At 45.2% G+C, this 21,599-nt stretch overlaps 1 protein-coding gene across 1 annotated transcript in view; it reads left to right on the forward strand.

Annotated features, from left to right (window-relative positions):
* LOC142495318 (tyrosine 3-monooxygenase-like) overlaps positions 1–21,599 on the forward strand; it is a 71,311-nt gene that overhangs the window by 28,414 nt on the left and 21,298 nt on the right. Inside the window, exons 6-10 of the mRNA XM_075600613.1 lie at positions 5,225–5,370; positions 7,717–7,852; positions 8,106–8,175; positions 15,023–15,079; positions 19,382–19,477. Of these exons, the coding sequence (XP_075456728.1) occupies positions 5,225–5,370; positions 7,717–7,852; positions 8,106–8,175; positions 15,023–15,079; positions 19,382–19,477 (505 nt within the window). The remainder of the gene's footprint in view (positions 1–5,224; positions 5,371–7,716; positions 7,853–8,105; positions 8,176–15,022; positions 15,080–19,381; positions 19,478–21,599) is intronic.

Genomic DNA, 21,599 nt, shown 5'->3' on the forward strand with positions numbered 1-21,599 from the left:
AATTCCATCCTAGCTTTATTAAGTGTCTTATAGAGTTGTTTTGTCAGTTTGGTTTTGTGTTCTACCTCCAGCACTCTCCGACAACTCTTTCTAAGTCTTCTCTTTTTTTTTCTTTTGGAAGGATGCAATGGAAATGAGGCATCCTCGGATTGTTGCCTTATGGGGCTCCCAAAGCGTGACCGGAGAATTCACTGAGCCCTTGTTTAATACAAAGTACTCGGATATTTGTTGAGAAATTGTTTCCACCACCTCTGGGGAATTCAGCAATGAGTCATTCACTTTCCAGGGATAGCAAGTATTCTTTGAAAACAGTAGAGAGAGCGACAAGTCAATGGGGGCATGGTCAGACCAGGAAATTGAGCCAATATTTGACCGGGAGGATGCCTGGAGCACATCTCTGGTACCTAGGAAAAAGTAAATCCTCGAATAAGATTGATGAGGAGTAGAGAAGAACGTATATTCTTTCTGTCCTTGGTGCTGAGATCTCCAAATGTCATATAGGGAGAAGTCCCGCATAATTTCTTTAAAGCTCTTAGCATTAAGGAGAGTAGATCTGGGTGGGGAAGTGCCCTGGGTACTGGTTCTATCGTAATCTGCGGAGCATATCATATTGAAGTCTCTCGCTACAATAATAGATTTGTGTTGGATTTTACTCACCTTCTCCAGGACCGACCTGAGGAAGGGGATCTGTTCCTCATTGAGAGTGTAGATGTTTGCCAGGATGATTGGGGTGCCTAAAAGAGAGCCTGTAAGGGGGGGGAGGGAGGGAAAAATGGGGGGGGGGAGGCGAGGGAAAAAGGGGTGGGGGCACAGGGGAGGATGGAGAGGAAAACATTTAAAATAAAAACACTTTTATACAAACTGCCGATCACCACTTAAAGGCCTCTTCAGAAATCCACAAATAGAGTACATCTTGACCGTTGTGCTTGTCTCGGAAAGTGGAAGCCGTGGAGCAGAGGCCTCACCTCCTCCCCCCCCCCCCACCAACCCCCCCCCCTGTCCCGAGCAACCACAGGCCCGGCTAATATTCTCCAGGTCCCCGAATCAAATAAAAGTTCCCCATCTTGGATCTGAGACTGGACTCAGGCATCATCTCCAATGGTCTGCCTCCGCTCCGGGAAAACAGGGTAAATTCACAGTGGTCTCCCCGGACCCTCCCCCACCTCCCACCTCCCACCTCCCAAGAAAGCCATCGCCGGGACCTCCTCCCGGAGCTGCTGGGGTGGACACCCCCAAGACCATAAACAAGCCCCCCCCCCCAAACTCTGGGGCTGCGGTGTATTTGCTCCACAGATACTTGTGGATGGGTCCTTTGAGCTTCACCACGCGATTGATTCCCTCAGCTTGGCTCAGTTCCTCTACCTTTTGCTCTTGTTTGCATTCCTGCCAGCTAGTCTCTCAGAGGCGCGACGCTGTCTTTGTTCTCGAGGGCTCCCCTCTTCCTGCTCCTCCATCGATGGCCCGGCTGGGGTGAGTCCCAGATTCCTGAGGAACCTCGGTGCGTCTTCCGGATAGGTAAGGGTAAAGAATTTGCCCTTTTATGCTACAATAAGCTGGAAGGGAAATCCCCACCGTTACCAAATATTCTTATTTCTTAGCATTTCGGTAATTGGTTTCAGCTCCCTTCTCCATTCTATTGTGGCTCTTGAAAGGTCACTATATATCTGTATCTGAGAGCCCCTGAATGAGATGTCACTTTATTTGTGGCTTGCTGTCCGGATCTGTTCTTTTGTACGGTAAGAATTGAACTTCACCAGGGTGTCCCTCATTCTTTTAGGGTCCGCAGATTTTGGGCCTGGGGCTCTATGAGCCCTGTCAATTTCGATCCGTTCTGTAGTTAAATCCGGGGACAATTCCATGAATAGGTCTTTCAAATAGGCCTCCAAGATTCCATCTGGACCTCTTCCGGAATATTACGGATGCAGAGGTTTTGCCTCCTCTCCTATTTTCCTGGTCCTCCACCTGGTCTTTAAGGGCTCTGATTTCGAAGCCCATGCGGGACATATCATCCTCCATGGAAGCCTGCGCGATCCCCACCTCCTCCATTTTAAGATCAATGGAGTCCGTTCATTCCGTCAGGGCGTGAATTTCTACCCTCACATCTCTCACTGCAGCTGCCAGGTCTTCTTGGAATCCTTTCCGCATACGGACGAAGAGTTCTTCCATATATTCTCTATTAAGGGATCTTATCTCCGGGTCCAACTCTGGAGTCGGGTTTTTGCTTGGGATCTCTGGAGCGCACACGACGGCACCATATTGTGAGGGCTCGCATGGCGGCAAAAGCCGTGGCTCCGGCGCAAAGTAGGTAGGCAGGCTCTGTTGGTGCTTTTTACTGGATTTGTTTGACATCTTCTTGACCCCCAAGTTCTCCTTTTCTTTTGGAGTTCTTTTGGGTTCTCCGCGGTGTGGGAAAGGTGCTATTCTATGTGCTTTTTAGCGAGGGGTCTCTGGAGTTAACTCCCTAAGCGGCCATCCAGGTTGACGTCACCGGAAGTCTCAGAATGAACATTTTTAATGTAATAAGGTCAGTCTCTCTTCCCTCATAATATTGATTGGTCTTTTGAAGTAGTGGGGACAAGGGGGGGGGGTGCAGATTCGGGGTGGCCCCCAGGGACCACTGTCAGATCTCAGTTGGGGGGGGAGGTGCAAGGGAGACAGGTCCACGCTCCCCCTAGGCGGCGTCAAGGCTCCAATAGCCAAAGTAAGATGGTCGCTCCTCCCCACCTTGCAGCCTCCTCGGCAGACCTGTTAGCCGCTGGTACGCTGTCTGGAGCCTCTACTTGCACTGGGTAGGTGATCGTCCTCTCGCGGCAACCCCCCACCTCACCCCCCGCCTTCCTCAGGCTTGGGTACCCCCGCTGTGATCAGTCAGCTCCAAATGCCTCCCACTAAGCGCCTCCAGCCACACGCCGTCCGTGGCTCTCCGTCTCTCTGCCGCCTGATCCGCTTACCTCTGCTGACTTGGCTGTGGTGCCTGACCCCGCCGAAGGCCTCCCTCTAACCGCGGGTTGTTCCGCTGAGTTGGAGTTCTTCGGATCACACGTGGGCGGTGGCCATCTTGGGTACCTGGCAGCCAGAAACTCTCCCGGGGTTGCGCGAAGTGGTTCGGGTGCGGATGAGCTCGCAAAACGAACTGTTAGTCGGGGGCACAGTCCTCTCCCTGCTCGGCTCAAGCTGGGGCAGATCTCTCCCTCAGATGGCTAAGTCTCCCGTTTTTGCTGAGCTCTGGGGCCGGGAGCTCAGGAGCTGTACATCCGCTCGGCTCGGTGGTTAGCCACGCCCCCATACGATTCACCGGCAGTGTGATATTTCTAATTAATTAATTTTGGGTTACTGATACCTTTAATTAACTAATTTATTTATTTTCTTTTAACAAAATTCAGACAACTTTGAGAATGTTTCAATCATTTTTTTTAAAGTTCATTTGTAAATATAGTAAGGTGAAACTTGGGAGGACTTTGAAGTGCTTCAGTTTGCTATTGAGGACCCTGCACAAGCACTTTGCCCTTTCCTCTCCCCGCCCCCTTTTTTTTTGTCTTAATTGGCTCTCAGACTAGGAAAGTATAAACAAAGAGGGGAGGAAACACTTGAGTTACAGGTTTTGGCCTTCTTAAGGTCCCTGTTGAAAAGAAAAACTTTAATGAATTTCCAAACAAACCCAAAAAGATTGATTTAAGGTTGATTACTTTTGTTAATGGAAGTCAGTTACATCATAAGGACCACTACTGAATATAGTAACAAAGGAGTGAGAGGGAGTAGGTAGTATGATACCTTTTATTGTAACCACGTGTAGTTGGTATGTTACAAGCTTTTGAACCTCTCAGGGTCCTTTATCAGGTAAAAATACACCTACACCCTCCCCTCCTTTGTTACTACATGGAAGAGAGGACCGACACAGTTACCCACCCTTCTTTGCCTACTGAATATAATGAGAAATAGACAACAACACAGACAACGATGCAGGGACTTCTTGTGTTTCCCTGCTTCCTTTCATATTGAACAAGGGTTTAAAGTGCTTTCAACATTTTTTTTTATTATTATTTTTTACAATATCATTGTAAAAGCACATTTAACACCATAAAATGATAAAGGGAAAATGATCTGGGTGGATGTTCGCTTTTCAAGATCGTTTCCCAGCAGTTGTTGAGTGTGAAGGGAAACAGAGGTCAATCTTTTTGCTTTGTATTTCCAAGAATGTTCTCAGTTGTCATAAAATATCTATCTATCTATCTATCTATCTATCTATCTATCTATCTATCTATCTATCTATCTATCTATCTATCTATCTATCTATCTATCTATCTATCTATCGACATACATGCACATATGAATATCTTTCTGTCCACCCCTTTTTTTATCTAAAGCCCTGTCCCAAAATATAAATAAAGATATACATACACAATATTTTAAGGCCCTGGAGCTCTGTAAAAAAAATATTTTATTATATGTAACCCATTTTATGTGCCATTTTATGTACCCCATATTAAGGCAGATACATACAGAAACACGTTCATATTTGTGAAACATGGCAGAACATATTTTTTAGTCCAAAAAGTTTCTATTTATAAATCATTCTACAGTATATGCATTTCTGTATGTCACTAAGTATAGAGAAATTGTCCAAGAGCTTAAAAGATGAAACCACATCGTTAAAAAATTCTCAAAAATAAAGCATCATGCAGAGGAGCAAAGGTCCCAGCGCTAGAACTCACAGTAACTAGGTTTTTATATTGTATAACTCAAATTAAATTACAAAGAACATACATTCTGCATTCATTTCAGAATGCAGATCAATTGATCATAACTAGGTTACACAGAACATCTCACATTTCCAGTGCCTACAAATCATGACATAGAAATAAATGTACTGTGTATGTCTGAATTCCACAGTGTTGTATTATTGTTACTGTACTTATTGTAGATCATTGTTTTAAATCACAAATACAACTCCTAAATGCTCTGATTGTAGAGTCAACATACAATTTACAGAGTATCAGCATTGCAAAAAATACACAGTCATTTAGATGCACAATTCATAAATAAAGTCATACTTATTTTCTGATTACCATAAAGATGCAATAATAATATGTAATCATTTATTTGATGGTATAAAGACTAAACCCATTTTCTGTCTTTCAAGTGACTAATGCTATTTTAATTGTAGCATGTGCACAGCGTTTGTTAATTACTGTGACATCAGGCTTAATAATTTGTGTCCTTATAGGAGAGAGGTTTATAAAAACTTAAGCAGTCTCTATCCAAGCCATGCATGCAAACAATACTTAAATGCATTACAACAGCTGGAGAAATATTTTGGGTTCAGAGAGGATTTCATACCTCAACTTCAGGACGTGTCACATTTTTTAAAAGGTGAGATACATTTACAAAAAAAAAAAGTATTTCCATAATTATCATAACTATTTTTTTCTGTAATATGTATGATTGATACATTATGGACCATAAGAAACCTTGCAGCACCAGAAGAAAATGTATATTATTTTAGTTGAATAATTGTTGTTATTATTTTATACTTCTTTTAAGTATTTTTTTCATACTTCATTATGCTGTTTTTGCATATTTCTGCTTATTTTGTGTATGTACAAACTTTTGGTGAAATTCAAAAACCAAAAAATTGAGTTTTTGGACTTTTGGCAAAACCAGAAGGAAAAAAACAATTTTTTAGAATCAAAATACCAGTAAAAGTATCCACCATTAGTACTTATATATATATATATATATATATATATATATATATATATATATATATATATATATATATATATATATATATATATATATATAGGTTATGGTGGGTAAAAAAAGTGACTAAAACCCTCCACAGTAAAGTATAAAGCAACTGTAAATATTACTGTATATTCATTTGCATGTCTTAGACAGGTCTGCAACCCTGTCTTTCACCATTATCGCCAAGCACACAGCACTTCCACTGCAGCAAGGGATTCTGGGAAATGACATGCAAATGAGCACACAGTGCCACCTTTTATCTCAAGCTCACATTACATGAACAGGGTTGTTCATGTAATGTGAGCTTGAGATAAAAGGTGGCACTGTGTTCTCATTTGCATGTCATTTCCCAGAATCCCTTGCTGCAGTGGAAGTGCTGGGTGATACTGGTGAAAGACAGAGCTGAAGACCTGTCTAAGACATGCAAATGAATATACAGTAATATTTACAGTTGCTATATATATATATATATATATATATATATATATATATATCTCACGCTCCCGGAAGACGCCTCACGGCGAATCGGCCGTCGGAGCGGAGCAGAGATAACTCTCTCACTATCCCCTGACCCGTGTGCTGTGTGTGGATGGTCACGTCTTCACTCATGATACTCCTTGGATGCTGGGACTTCTGACGCTGGTCTGTATCGTGGGACTCCCTCACTGCCTTGCCTGCTACATGCTTGTAGTGTTCACTGTTGCTGGGCTGCCAGATCCTGACCACTGTTTATCCTATTATTGCCTTAATCATTGGGGGTTTGCTCTGACTGCACTTTGTGCTATACTTGGACTTCCTCCTTATTCTACTTACTACATGTTTGCAGTGTACCATCAGCATTAGGAATTATTTACCTGTTCCCCAGAACTTTCCCCCCCTCCCCTCTCTTCCCCCCCTCCCCTCTCTTCCCCCCCCTCCCCTCGCTTCCCCCCCTCCCCTCTCTTCCCCCCTTCCCCCCCCCACACCACCCTACCTCTTCCCCCTCCCACACCACCCTACCTCCCCCCCCACACCACCCCACCTCTTCCCCACCACACCACCCCACCTCTCCCCCCCCACACCACCCCACCTCACCTCTTCCCCCCCCCACTCCACCCCACCTCTTCCCCCCCCACACCACCCCACCTCTTCCCCCCCACCCCACCTCTTCCCCCCCCCCACACCACCCCACCTCTTCCCCCCCACCCCACCTCTTCCCCCCCCCCACACCACCCCACCTCTTTCCCCCCCACACCACCCCACCTCTTCCCCCCCACACCCCACCCCATCTCTCTCCCCCCCACCATCCCACCTCTTCCCCCCCACACCACCCCACCTCTCCCCCCCACACTACCCCACCTCTCCCCCCCACACCACCCCACCTCTTTCCCCCCCATACCACCCCACCTCGCAATTTTTGAACAACAACTACATCATATCATTTCACGCATTTACATCCCGGGCAATGCCGGGTATATCAGCTAGTATTACATATTCATAAATAAAATTAAATACCCTTAATATAGGAAAGTAGGCTTTTGAGTAATTTTACTAAGTGGTCCAATCTTTTTTTATTTATTAACATCACCGATCAAAATGTAGAGATGTACAGTAGCAGCCATTACTGCAGCCTTTATGGTGCTTGGCGATCGATACCACAATTGTCTGCATTGACTTTGCTGCACGTTATTGCTCTTTGAGTAGAGTCACTCCGAAAAAATTGTGTTTCGCTTTTTCTGCTATAGGTGCAATAACCGCTGCTACATTTGTATATATGTTGACATGACTATTATTATAAATAGAGACAAAGTGTAACATGGGGCTAAATGCTAATACATATGATTTAATAACAGAAGTACTTAGTTGTAGCAGAGAGGTTGATAAGAATAAGTTTGGTTTACCAAATTACCAGAGAGATTGATAAAATGGTGTTTGAGGAAAAGCTGTAGAAAAACATCACAAGCGCACTATTAATTGGTTTCTCCTATGTAGAAAGAACAGGGTTCCAATTGAGACCAGCTGCAGGTTTGCTTTCTGCACGGAATTTCCTTGCTTGTCTAGCATTAAGAGTATTTCCAAGCACTCAGTACCTAAGACATCCCTCATCTCCCATGCATTCCCCAGAACCGTGAGTACAGTTATTTTCACTTTCTACAAATACTATTCTTCCACACAAATGAGAATTTAATGTATTTTAAATTCATACCAGCATCACTGTATGTAAAAAGTTAACTGCTAACATCTTTAGTATACATGCACACAATATAGTATTATAAATTAGAATACTGAACTCTACTTTGTTTAGTGTATGTAAATAATACAACATGAGAATATCAAGTATCCTTGTGCTCCTTATAAATAGTGTTTTGTTGTCTCTTTAGTGACTGCTGTCATGAACTGCTGGGCCACATTCCCATGCTAGCTGACAAGGAATTTGCACAATTCTCACAGGTAAATCTAATTTAACTCACAGTGAAAATCGCAATTGATAGAAAATAAGTTTGGCTCTGTAACAAAAACATTCCAGCTACAACATTGAGGAATCATGGTGAAAAAAAAAATCATCCTTTAAATTCTTGATAAAACCTAGTCCTGTTTTTTCACATGGTTGTTCCAGTTTGGCAGCCAGAAGACTTTGATATATAGTCCCCCAAATAATTTATGACATTAATATTATCGTTTGTTAAGTCGCCTTAAAGCAGCAACTTCCTATGTTTTAAATTTATTTTTGTTTCTATAGTATCTGAACCAGGGGATCCTCTAATCCAAATTCACTGTACATTGATCCCTATGGCCCCTCCTACCTGAGATATAGATATGATGTCGCTAATACATCAGGAAGTCTTTTACAGCTCCCTGTTAGCTAGCAATTTTGAAATATTTCAAATCCCCTGGGGACAAGGAGACCCCAGGTTGTTAAGGCCCTGTTAGTCAGCTTTAAAGGATCCCCAGGATCAGGCAATAAATAATAACAGTAGCACAGACTGTTGAATACCCCATTTGGAAATCCATCTTCAATGCACTCACACTTCTAGATCTCGAAAACCTTGGTCCCAGGGTGTGTACCATGTAAACTATTATTATCTACTGTAACTCTTTTGTAGATCATTCCTTGCCAGTGTCTCCTGCATAATGTGAGCAATTTTTATGATCTATCTTTTGCATAAATCCTAAGGATGTCCAGGTTCACAGGTTCAAAATCTGAACATCGTGAACTTTGAATCAAATTTTGAAAGCCAAGCATAACTCGAGCCAAAACCCAAGAAAGACTCAGTCTCAGGGGCCTATTCAGGTAGCTTTGATAAAATCACTGCCAAATTGAACATTTTGGCACCCTAATTCACAGTCTAAGGCCTCGGCCATGTTACTTGCTTGCTGGCGGAAGCGCGCTGAGGCGCGCTCCCGCTCAGCACTGAGCCCCTACAGCCGCAATTAGAGCGGCTTTACTAGGGGCTCACCTGTGCTTCCGCGCGCTTGCGGAAGCGCAGGTCTTAGGGGAATTTAAAATTCCCCTGCTTGCCGGCGCAACAGGCCGGTCACGTGAGCGGTTCGCCCAATGAGGGCGAACCAGCTCCGTGACGTCACTGGCCCGCCCCCGGCCAGTGACGCGCCCGCCCCCTGACGGCCCACTGAGAGCGCTTGCGGTAAGCAACCGCAAGGCCAGGGAAAGCACCCGCTTTCCCTGAGCCTCAGCGCGATTCAGCGAGCAAGCAGGGAGCATGGACTCAGCCTAACATTTGTGTTATCACCATGGGCGTCCGCAGGAGGGGGCAAGGGGGGGCGCTTGCCCCCCCTGGATCCAGGGCCGCAAACAGCGGGGGCACAGGGGGGACAAAGGGTACTGCTTCCCGGGCCCCGTGGGTCAGGCCGGGCCCCCTGCGCGGCCGGGCACCAGTTAATTAAATGCATTAAAAAAAAAGTTTAAAAAAATGGCGCCGATTCCCCGCGGTCCCGGCACGCATGCGCAGGGCAAGCAGGGCCCGCTTCCCCCCGCTCCCAAAGTGGGACGGAGGGGGAAGTACAAGCCAAGCTCCTCTGCGGCCTGCTCCCCCTCCCGCTCCCAACGTGGGATGGAGGGGGAAGTACCAGCTCCTCTGCGGCCCGCTCCCCCTCCCGCTCCCAACGTGGGATGGAGGGGGAAGTACCAGCTCCTCTGCGGCCCGCTCCCCCTCCCAACGTGGGATGGAGGGGGAAGTACCAGCTCCTCTGCGGCCCGCTCCCCCTCCCGCTCCCAACGTGGGACGGAGGGGGAAGTACCAGCTCCTCTGCGGCCTGCTCCCAATGTGGGACGGAGGGGGAAGTACCAGCTCCTCCTGCGGCCTGTTTCCCCCCCTTGGCCAGCTTCCCGCGCACCCACCTCCCACGTGCCCCCCGGCCCACCTCCCGTGGCCTTGCCCCCCCCACCCCCGAGCCCACCTCCCGTGCCCCCCCCAAGCCCTCCTCCCGCGCCCCCTCCCCAAGCCCACCTCCCGTCCCTGGCAGCTGCCGCGGGGATATCGGGGGCAGAAGGGGATTTCGGGGGCAAGAGGGGGAAGCGTCCGGCGACAAGCTGCACCCACCCGGTCAAGGTAAGTCACCCCACCCAGTCACTGTCACCCACTGTCACTGTCACCCACTGTCACCATAACCCACTGTCACCGTCACCCACTATCACCGTTACCCACTGTCACCATTACCCACTGTCAACGTCAACCACTGTCACTGTCACCCACCCAGTCACTGACTGTCACTCACCAAGTCACTGTCACCCACCCAGTCACTGTCAAGTCACTGTCCCACCCAGTCACTGTCTCCCACCCACCCAGTCACTGTCAAGTCACTGTCCCACCCAGTCACTGTCACTCACTCAGTCACCCAGTCACTGTCTCCCAACCACCCACTGTCTCCCACCCACCCAGTAACTGTCTAAGTCACTGTCTCCCACCCACCCAGTCACTGTCACCCACCCACCCAGTCACTGTCACCCAGTCACTCTCTCCCACCGTCATTCACCCACCATCATTCACCCACATTCAACATTCACCCACCCACCCACTGTCATTGACCCACTGTCATTCACCCATCCACCCACTCACTCACTGTCATTCAACCATCATTCATCCACCCACCTACCGTCATTATCCCACCCTCCCACCCACCGTCATTCAACCGTCATTCACCCACCGTCATTCACCCACCCACCCACTGTCATTCACCCACCGACCCACCGTCATTCACCCACCCACTGTCATTCACCCACCCACTGTCATTCACCCACTCACCCACTCACCCACTCACCCACTCACCCACTGTCATTCTACTGTCATTCACCCACTCACCCACCCAGGCAGGCAGACACATGTCTTTTGTTGGAAATATAAAAATAAACAGGTTGCATTGTAATGTTTTATTCTGTATCACAATCAGAAAACAGCCAAGTAAAAGTTGCGCTCTAAAAGATATTTTTTCGTGGTAGGTGCGCTATGGGTTCGGGGGGGGGGGGGGGCGCTATGGGTTCGGGGGGGGGCCTGCTCCTTTCATTTGTCCTGGGCCCCATGATTTCTGTTGGCGGCTCTGCCTGGATCACTCGCAGTCCTGGGCTGTTTTTGGCATTTATGGCGCCGTACAGTACGTTAACGGCGCTATAAATGCCAAAAACAGACTCTGGGTGGACCGGGACGGAGGTGGGTGGACCGGGATGGAGGTGGGTGGGTGCCCCTGGCGCCGCCGCAGGCAGCTAGTGGTAGGCTAGCCTATGCTGCTACGCAGGAGGAAGCGCAGCGCACTGTCATTGGTAGCACTCGGGAGTGATGCGGCTCTCATTGGTAACACTACCTACCAATGAAAGCCGTCTCACTCCCAAGTCGGGACCAATCTGTGCCGCAGCCGGGACCGCCATTGCGCTGCGGTTATAAATTATGCCCCCCCCCCCGAAAATTTTTCGAAACCGTGAGGTAAGAAAATGCCAATGCCGCTCAGGATAGCAGTGTCTTTAACTCAGCCATTTTCTAAGTTCTACTGTTGCAATCTGCACGCAGTCTGTAAGAGCTGCACAAAGAGAGCTGCATCTCCCTGCACAGCTCTTACAAGCGATCGCACTGTTTTAATTAAAATTTTAGGTATAGAGTATTGTAGCAGGGGGTCTCCGGAATTGAACCGCATTAATTTCAGGTCAGGGGACCCCCTGCTTCCCGAGTTACAGGCTCCAGTATGGGTTGCCGGTATCTCCTATGCAGTTAAATCTCCCGGTGACGTGACACGGGACATTTAAACAATGCAGGGAGATATTGGCACCCCATACAGGGCCTGTAACTCGGGAAGCAGGGGGTCCTCGGACCTGAAATTAATGTGGTTCTGCTAAGGAGGCACCCTGCTTTAATACTCTGTTATTAAAATAAAATAAAAACAGTTTCTTCACCTTATTGGCTAGCCGCTAAAGCAATGAAGGGGTTAAACCCAAGTACCTTGTTTCTTTGGAGTAAAGGGGGTGGGTGAAGGTGGTAATTGTCCCAGGGTAGATAGTTAGGCCTACCGGGAAGGTTGTGGGATGAGTTAAAACCTTCTCTACCATTGCAGTGGTAACCACTGTGGTAATGAAGCGGTTAACCGCTCCCGCTACCCACCCGAGAGAAGTAACAACCCACCCTGAATCAACAACCCCTTCACCCACCCCCTCTACCCGCAAGAAACAATAAAAAAACAATAACCCTAATACTCACCCCCTCTACCCCCAACACTCCTCCCAACACAAACAGTACAAAAATGTGCAAAATTCCTATTATCCAGATAATAGCGCATTTGCCCATTAAAAATAAAACATTATCCAGCCAGCATTAAGTAAATTAAAGTTGCACTTAACCCTGCCAGGATCATGGCCGCCCTCATCCTCATCACCGTCTGCCTCAGGCAGCAACATTAAAATAAAAAAAATTAACTACTGGCCACTAACCCCTTTATTACCTTAGCGGTTAGTAACCACTATAGTAAATAAGGGGTTATCCCTCCCCCAGCCCCTGATACCCACCCGGGAAGCCTTACCACCCTCCCCATGGGCAACTACCCATATCCCCCACCCCGTCTGCCAATTGATTGTCACTGTGGCAAACCTTGTCCACAATATGGGCATGGATTTCCACAATGGCAATGAATGGGCAACCTAATAAAAAAGAACCACAAAATATACCCATTTTACTATGTTGTATGTGTGTTTTTATCATTGTGATTATGAAATAAAACTTTATTATTTTTACTGATCTTCCCGGTTCTCAAAGGGTCAATAGACTGATTTACAGTAATAATCTGTTAGACTGAATACAGTCTCCGTACTATCATCCAGCAATGAGTGCTTGAGATAGGGGATATCTTTTTTGATCTGTCTTAGATCAACTCTGTAATAAACAAATTAGCTATTATCCAGATCTGTATAATAGGGATTTCCCCCCATTACTGTACTGTATGTGTTAAGGGGAGGGGGGGGGGGGTTGTTGGAGGTAGAGCATGTGGGTAGTAGGCTGCTCATTCATTGCCATTGGGGTTATCTTCGCTCCCAATGAGGGCATAGGTAACCACACTGGCAATCTATGGGTGTATTGGTGTTTGTATTGTGTTTTAATATTTATTGGGGGGCAGGTGGGTGGGGAAGGTGGTATTTGGCCCATGGTTGGTGTTTATGCGTACCGGGTGGGAAGTTAGAGGGGTTAACCCTTTCATTACTTTAGTGGTAGTAACCGCTAAGGTACTGAAGGGGTTAACTCCTCCCGCAACTCTCCCGGTAGGCATAAACACCCACCATGGGCCAAATACCACCTTCACCCACCCCCTCAACCCCAATAAACCGAGCAGTGGTATTTAACCCCTTTATTACCTTAGCGTTTAGCTGCTAAGGCAATGAAGCTGCATGTCAATGTATTTTTTTTAAATAGGATGGAAGCACGGGCTCTCCAGAGCTGATTGTAATGCATGTCAATCCGATGCAGTAAAAATAAAAAATAAATTCTAAGTCACATTGCAGATCCCATCTTGCCACCCTTCAAGTGGCGAGATGAGAACCTGCGAGTTGCGTGCGAGTTGCAGCCACGATGTGATTATGGAAGCTGCTTTTGAATTGCTTGATATCTCCAAAAAATGCTTTTTAGCATTTTTTGAGTTCAGCGCAACTGAACGGGAAGAAGCACTTATCGTGTGAGTTTGGCATGTTATCAAAGCTTTCTGATTAGCTACCTATGCCAACTCATTCAAGAGGTGCTCAAACTGCTCGATGAGTTACTTATCGAAGCTATCAAAGTTTTCGGGCAAAAGAAAGAACACAGAAACTTTTGCAAAGAATTTAAATGTTTAAATCTGCTTTATTTATATTTCCCCCCCTCTTATTTAAATCAAAATTAAAAAAAAACAATGAAGTTCCAGCAAAACCAAAACATTATTAAATCCAAACACAATACCCCAGTGAAAATGCCGATGCTTAACAAACACTACAACAATTTGTAGCCATACTGTATAAGGGTACCTAACATTGTCTTGTAATAATGGGCATCTATATTGTACTGTATTTTGATCTATATAGTACCAGCAAGCACTTGCAGCTTTTTAAAAATATATTATACAAGACAAAATACTAGGGAAGAATAATACAAATTAGGGATAAGTGCATAATACATAAAGGTAAACGTTGTGGGGAAAAGCATTCCTTTCAGGTCACTGTATCTAATCTAAATATTGGGAGACATACAGAGACAAAATGAGTAGACATTTTGTACAACAAGGTTAAGAAAAATTATGTTTTAACAGATTGACATTGGATGAGAGTTTCAGAGGTAGGTGGTGGCATGAAAGAAATTTCAGGTTGGACATAGCAGTAGAGCTGTGTGGGTCCAAAAGAAGGCTTGAGAACAACAGAGGAAGCAAGGAGGTCCATTGCAAGTAATAGGAGCAGATAATTGCAGTAATGAGGGGCAAAAGTAGAGAAGGAGGGGAGCTGATTTTGCAAGTGATACAGAAATATAACGGGAAGCCAGCAAAGGGATCTAAGGTGGAGAAAGTCATAGACAGATCTCGGAAAGAGTGTTATAATCTTAACTGCAGAACGCTGTATATATTTTAGAGGAAGAGAGTTTTCACATAAATAATGAAACAATTGTATTAGCCTGTATTCAATATACTGTAAAGCTAATTCCTTATGCTGGAGAAGAGTTTGTCCCATTCATGTAGCTGATCACTTATCCAGCACTGGGAAGTGGCTTCACAGGTAAGCATAATAGACAAGGGTCTTTAACGCTGAAACAAATATTAAGAAATCACTGTCTTATTTCTTTGCTTTCAGGATATTGGACTTGCTTCACTTGGAGTGTCGGATGCAGATATAGAAAAACTGGCTACTGTAAGTTTAAAAAAAACTGTACAGAAGTGTAGAATAATGCTAGAATGTGGATTTTATAGCCACTGATTTTTAAGGCATACATTTGTAACATTCACGACCATACTACGATGATATTGTGATCATTGCGTCAACACTGACATCACTTGATTTGCACCTATGAAAATCTTCCTTCTACTGTAAGTGACTTATACCATTAAACATGTCCAAATCGCCAGTAAATAGCTTTTTTACATGCGTTATCACTCTTGCTGACAATCTGAGCGGTAGGACAAAAAACGCTTAAACTCGCATTTTTTAACAATAACTGCTATTTAAGTAACTCCATAAGGCAAATCGCGGCTGAAACACTCACTTTTATTTTTACACCACCTAAAGCGTGGCGAGATAGGAATTATAATGTCCATCAGATGGAGTATCATTTATTTTTACTACATAGAATTGAAGCAGGGGATCTCTGGAGCTGACCTGCATTCATGCGTGGATTCAGTCCGTGAGCATGCGCGGCTGTGCGTGACGTCATTGCGCATGCGTGGGACAGCCTAGTGTCGCTGCGTTTTGGAGCGAAATGGACAATTTGAATACCCTATTTCCTTGATTCTAAGACACATCTTTATTACGATTTTCACATGTCTGAAATTGGGGTGCGTCTTAGAATCGATGTATTAAAAAAAGGAAGAGAAAAAAAAGTATCTACAGTACTAGCCCCCTCTTTTCACTTACCATGTTTCAGGAGTGGTCCCATGTCAGCAGAGGACAAAGCGGGAGGAGACAGGAGAGGTCTCACGTCTGCAGATGGTTGAAGATGGACAGCGGGCGGGAGTGTGGCGGCAGCAGGATGGTCCAAAGTCTGCAGGTGAATGAAGATAAGAAGACAGCGTGTGGGCGTGCGGTGGCGGCTGCGGCAGGAGATCATAATAGCAGGAGAGCTGAGCAGGAGCAGAGCAGCATAGGGAAACAGCTTGGGAGGTGAACACTAACACCGGAAGTTGACCGGTGTCTGACTTCTGGTTACAGTGTGCTCCACCCCAGCCATTCCCCTTTGCCACTCTGCTCTTGGTTAGCTCTCCTGCTATTATGATCTCCTGCTGCTGCCACCACCCGCCCTCTGACTTCTTAGCTTTATTCACCAGCAGACTTGGGACCTGTCCTGCCACCGCACTCCCGCCCACTGTCCATCTTCAACCATCTGCAGACATGGGACCTCTCCCGTTGCCGCCGCCCACTTCATCCTCCGCTGACATGGGACCTCTCCTGAAACATGGTAAGTGAACATGTAATTTTCCTTGATTGTAAGGGCCACATCGATGGTGCGTCTTACAATCGATGGCATCTTACAATCGAGGAAATACGGTATTTATTTAAAGGGTTCTTTGTATATGTGTTGGTGACTCCTTGATAAAGTTCAGTATGCACGAAACGCGCAGGAGGTCATTTTTTTTAACTATAGACCAATAAAGCATTATATTTTACTCATCCAATTTTTGTGACCCACTCTATTGGCTGTGCACCAAACATCCGTTTTTAGTTTACCCAGTGCTTGTATTTTAAATGTCCTGTCACGTGGTCCATGACGCGGGGCATTTAAACTTGCAGGAGATAATGGCACCCGATGCGGAGGCTTGTAACTGAAATTAAGGCAGTTCAGCTCCGAAGACCCCCTTCTTCAATCCCATGTACTAAAAATAAAAACAGCGTGGTCGCCTGTAAGAGCTGCGCAGAGAGAGGGACCTCTGCTCTCTCTGGTAATTTCGCTTGTAAAGCAACTACAAAATCGAACGGTATGTTACTTTTTTAACAAACCGTATAGAAAATGTGTTTTGCAATAGAGAATACCGTTTTTTAAACAAACTTAAACACATTTCATACCGGGAGCTATGAACATGCAAACACGTTCGGTTTTGCAATTACAAAAATCGAAGCTCCTAGAATAGGCCCCTAAGACTTTGTTTTTTTTTTTTCAGATTGGTTGAGAAATCTGTGGGTAGTTTGGGTAGCATCCAAGTTTATTTATATGTGAAATTAATTTTTTATATAGTGTTTTCTGTGTAAGAAAATATATTTAATATAAGTATTTCATTCGGTGACAAATTTGATTAGTTCTAGCTCTGAAAATCTCTTTACTATACATTGTAACATACAGTATCTGAAGTTGTGTTATCACAAGCTGATTTTCACTTCATAGCCAACTGTTCCACAAGTGGTGAGGCAGGCCATATTTTCGAGACGTGCAGTCATCATGAGTTTTTAAACTAGGATTTTGCTATATTATTTAATTAAAAAAAAGTACCGTGAAAAATGTATTCGGACAGCGGCTTTCCCCTTCGTAAAAACGTCAGTACCCTTTACAATTGTATTGTCATTGGAACCTTCTAAAAATTTATTAAATGTATTGTGATTTTGTAGAACCCCCGCCCGCTTATCACTGTATGTAAAAAATATACTGCTGCGGTTTACAATTTTGTATAGTTTCTATTACAGTATATATACAATTTAGAACATGATAGTATAACATATAATAAACAAATTTTAATGATTAGATTAGAACTGCGGCAAAATAAAATGATTCTGTCCTGAAGAGTAACATGTCAGCCATTCCCAATTCATTTTCAGGGAACTCATGGTAACTTCTCATAAACCCCAAAGTTACAGATCACAGGTTAAAAACCGCTGTATTAGAATGTACATCTTGTTTCCATTTCTGTCTTCAGATATAATATAAAGTGATATTGCTCTAAATATAATCAATACTATTAGCCCATTTTGCATGAAGTCCACAACCTCCCTGGTCTAGCCCAGTGCTTACCCATTAAGAGCATGGTATTTATAAATACATTAAAAATCCATAAAAGTTAAAAAGATTATATAAGGTGTAACCTTCTACTGTCCGGCTTCCTGCTTCACACCTGCCTCCTCTACAATCCATTGAAAAGGCTGCTGCTATAATCACTTTACTCTCTCCTAAACCTGCCTCAGCTTCTCTCCTGCTGAAATCTCTCCCCTGGCTTCCTATAAAATCCCGTATTACAAAATTCTGCTTCTTTCTTTTAAGACTATACACTCCTCTGCCCATCCTTACATCTCAGCCCTATCTATCTAACTACATCTGCATGACTCTTGCATTCTGTTCAAAGATTTCTTCTGCCTTCCCATTCTGTATCCAAAGCCCTACCCCCCGCTAAAACTTTTCTCACTCACTGCGCCACACCTCTGGAATGCCCTTCTCAATATCCCAATAGCACCCTCTCTCTCCATCTTTAAGACCATCTTAAACCACACCTCTTTAATGAAGAATTTGGGTTGCTCCGCTGGCTGATACAATACATCTCATATGCATTTACCATGATCCTTTGCAAACGCGCTTACCTGAACACCCTCCCTACTGCCTCTGTAAGTTCTCCCTACTTACCACTTAGATCAAAGCTCTTCGGGGCAGGGGCGCCTTTCCAAATATCTACTTTTATGTATACAGTAAAGTGCTTATTCCTATTCTGTCACGTGTGTCACTGCGGTAAAGCGCTATGTACATGGATGGTGCTGTATACATAAAGATATATACTTTCTGTTAAACAAAAAAAGGTATAAAGAATATGTTTTATACTTTAAACTACTGTGCACAAGGATAAATGCATTAAAACAAAAGTAAGTGATACCAGAGGTATTGTTATGATACATCATTAACAAGTTATCACTATCAGCATGTGAGAGTGGCCGCCGCTGTGACAGCACGCCCAGTGTGCCTAACCAATAGTTCTTTTAATTGACACAAAAAGCTGATCACCACATTTTTTAGTGATACATTTATTAAAGAGACATTTTAAATTAAAACCATTTTGACAATACAACACACAGGGATCAGCTTACTACTCTCCAGAGATATGGAGAGAGTGGAGGTCAGTTACCGTCGGCTAGGGTTGGGGTTTGGAAGCCCTGGTGCAGGCTTCTCTCCGCAGCTGTTCAGTGCATGCGTATGTGCATCTGGAACCAGAGAGACACAACTCCCCTTCAGCAGTTCAAAGCATCTCCCTGGACTAGAAATTCTCTCTGCTGCATGCTTTTTAAAGGAGGAATACGTGGAGCAGGTTAATTAGCACAGTCTGCTCTGAATTAACCTGCTCAATGCTGGACTCCAGCTCCCTACACAGGTTTTCTTGTAAAGCTACTGTACTTAAACAGGGAAGGCACCCTGTAACATTCACTGTTCTCTAATTCTAATCATACATATTTAAAAAGTGCTATGTGCCAGTATTTTCTTTGCTATTTAGAGCCCTACATTTTTATTGTTCTACTATTCTTAAATTACAGCTATACTGGTTCACTATTGAGTTTGGTCTCTGCAAGCAGAATGGATCTATCAAAGCCTATGGAGCAGGTCTCCTTTCCTCATATGGAGAACTTATGGTAAGAAAGGCTGTCACATTTGCTTATGCGCTTAATAGACTTAGGAAATGTATTTGAATTTATTGTAGATCTACCAGCAAATATCGGATCTCCAGTCTCAGAGCAGATTCCTTCAGCCCAAATGTAAGACGTAAAATGTAAGCATCTACGCGTCTCACACATGACCATGCTTCATCAGGAGGTGACATCAGATGAAAACTCCCAATGTTTAGAGGCTTATGTTTTACGTCTTACATTCAGACTGACGGATTATGCTCTGAGACTGGAGATCAGATATTTGCTGGTAGATCCGAGGACCTAGTGCACAAGGTCTCTGTTGTATCACCCCCACACATCACGAGACTTCTCATGTGTTGAGTGGACTGTTGTTATCTGAATTGTAAGTTTTAGATACTTTTGTGTTTTTATATTACATTTTGACAAACTTACGCTTGGTGCACTGTGTCTTTTCTATCTATCTATCTATCTGTCTGTCTGTCTGTCTGTCTGTCTGTCTGTCTGTCTGTATCTGCCTGTCATCTATCTGTAACCCTCTCTGCTCGGCATCCTAGGGAGGCTACATCGGTGTAGTAGGGTGTTGAACATCAGCATAACTTTACCTTGTCTCAGGGTGCTGGATGTGAATGACTGGGCATTGGAAAAAATGGACGCCAGGAGTTTTTATAGTACAACTTCAATCTTTATTCATGTTCCCAGACATGGGAACACTTCATTTCCATATACAACAAGATTGACATGGTTGTACCTTGTTACATCCATACTGCCATCACATCTTAACATAGTTCTTCCCAAAGTGTCCTCTCAACACTCCTGAGAGGTACGTGCACTTGTTACTGAGATAACTAATTGTATTGGACCAGGCCCCCCTTGTTTTGCTTGCTTAGCACTATCAGTATCAATAGCAGTGATCCTACTATTTCGGGCCCCATCTGAGATCCTGTCCGGTTCTGGGGTGGTTATTATTACCCTTCTTTCCATGCAGGATATTTTATCCGCCATAACAGTCTCCATGGGTAATGAATTCCAGAGGTTTTGTCAATGGTTTAGCTATGCTCCTCAATACTACGCAACTCTTTCTTTCTTCATACTGGAGTTTCGTCTGCGGTGCGACTGGGTCTACCGTTTCACCTGCATACTTCCTTAACCTCCTTTTCCAACTTCCTAGATCTATCCATATGTCAGAGGAGAATGCATCTGAAACTATCAAAACCAAACAGTGGCATTGCTCAACCCTGGAATGTCTGTCTGGGCTAGCCATGGGAGCCAGACATTTTGGAATTTCGTGCCAGTGTCATTAACTAAACTTGTTAATTTTTCCATCAGGCAAACAAACCAAATTCTGCTCCTGATTTTAACAATAGATGGGATTTCATTTTGTTTCCACAGTGCTGCTATCTCGCACCTCATTGCTGTTGCAAAATGTGCAACAATATACCCCAAACCCTCAAAACATATAAAAAAAATATTCCCCAACCCCCCAATACATCTAAAAAATATATACCCAACCCCCAATACATACACAAATATAGCCCAAACTCCACCAAATACATAAAAAAAATATACCCCCCAACACCCAATACATATAAAAATATACCCCAACCCCCTCGATACATATAAAAATCAGATTTACCTTGGGGATGGTCTCAGGTCAGGCCCGGTGGCTTCAGGGGGAGGGGCTGTGGCTGGCGGTGCTGCGGGGGTGGTGGCTGGCAGTGCTGCGGGGGGGGGGTGGCTGGCAGTGCTGTGGGGGGGCAGTGGCTGTCGGTGCTGCAGGGGGGCGGTGGCTGGCGGTGCTGCAGGGGGCGGCGGTGGCTGGTTGTGATGCAGGGGGGGTGATGGCTGGCGGTGCTGCGAGGGGCGGTGGCTGGCGGTGCTGCGAGGGGCGGTGGCTGGCGGTGCTGCAGGGGGGCGGTGGCTGGCGGTGATGCAGGGGGGGGGCGTGGCTGACTGTGCTGCGGGGGGGGGGTGGCGGTGGCTATTGGGGGGGGCGGTGGCTGGTGGTGCTGCATGGGGGGCCAGTGGCTGGCAGTGCTGCGGGGGGGTGGCTGGCAGTGCTGGGGGGGGGGGCGGTGGCTGGCGTTGCTGCGGGGGCAGTGACTGCGGAGGCCCAATGGCAGGTCAC

The sequence above is a fragment of the Ascaphus truei genome, chromosome 5 (genome assembly GCF_040206685.1).
Source record: "Ascaphus truei isolate aAscTru1 chromosome 5, aAscTru1.hap1, whole genome shotgun sequence".
Lineage (NCBI taxonomy): Eukaryota > Metazoa > Chordata > Amphibia > Anura > Ascaphidae > Ascaphus > Ascaphus truei.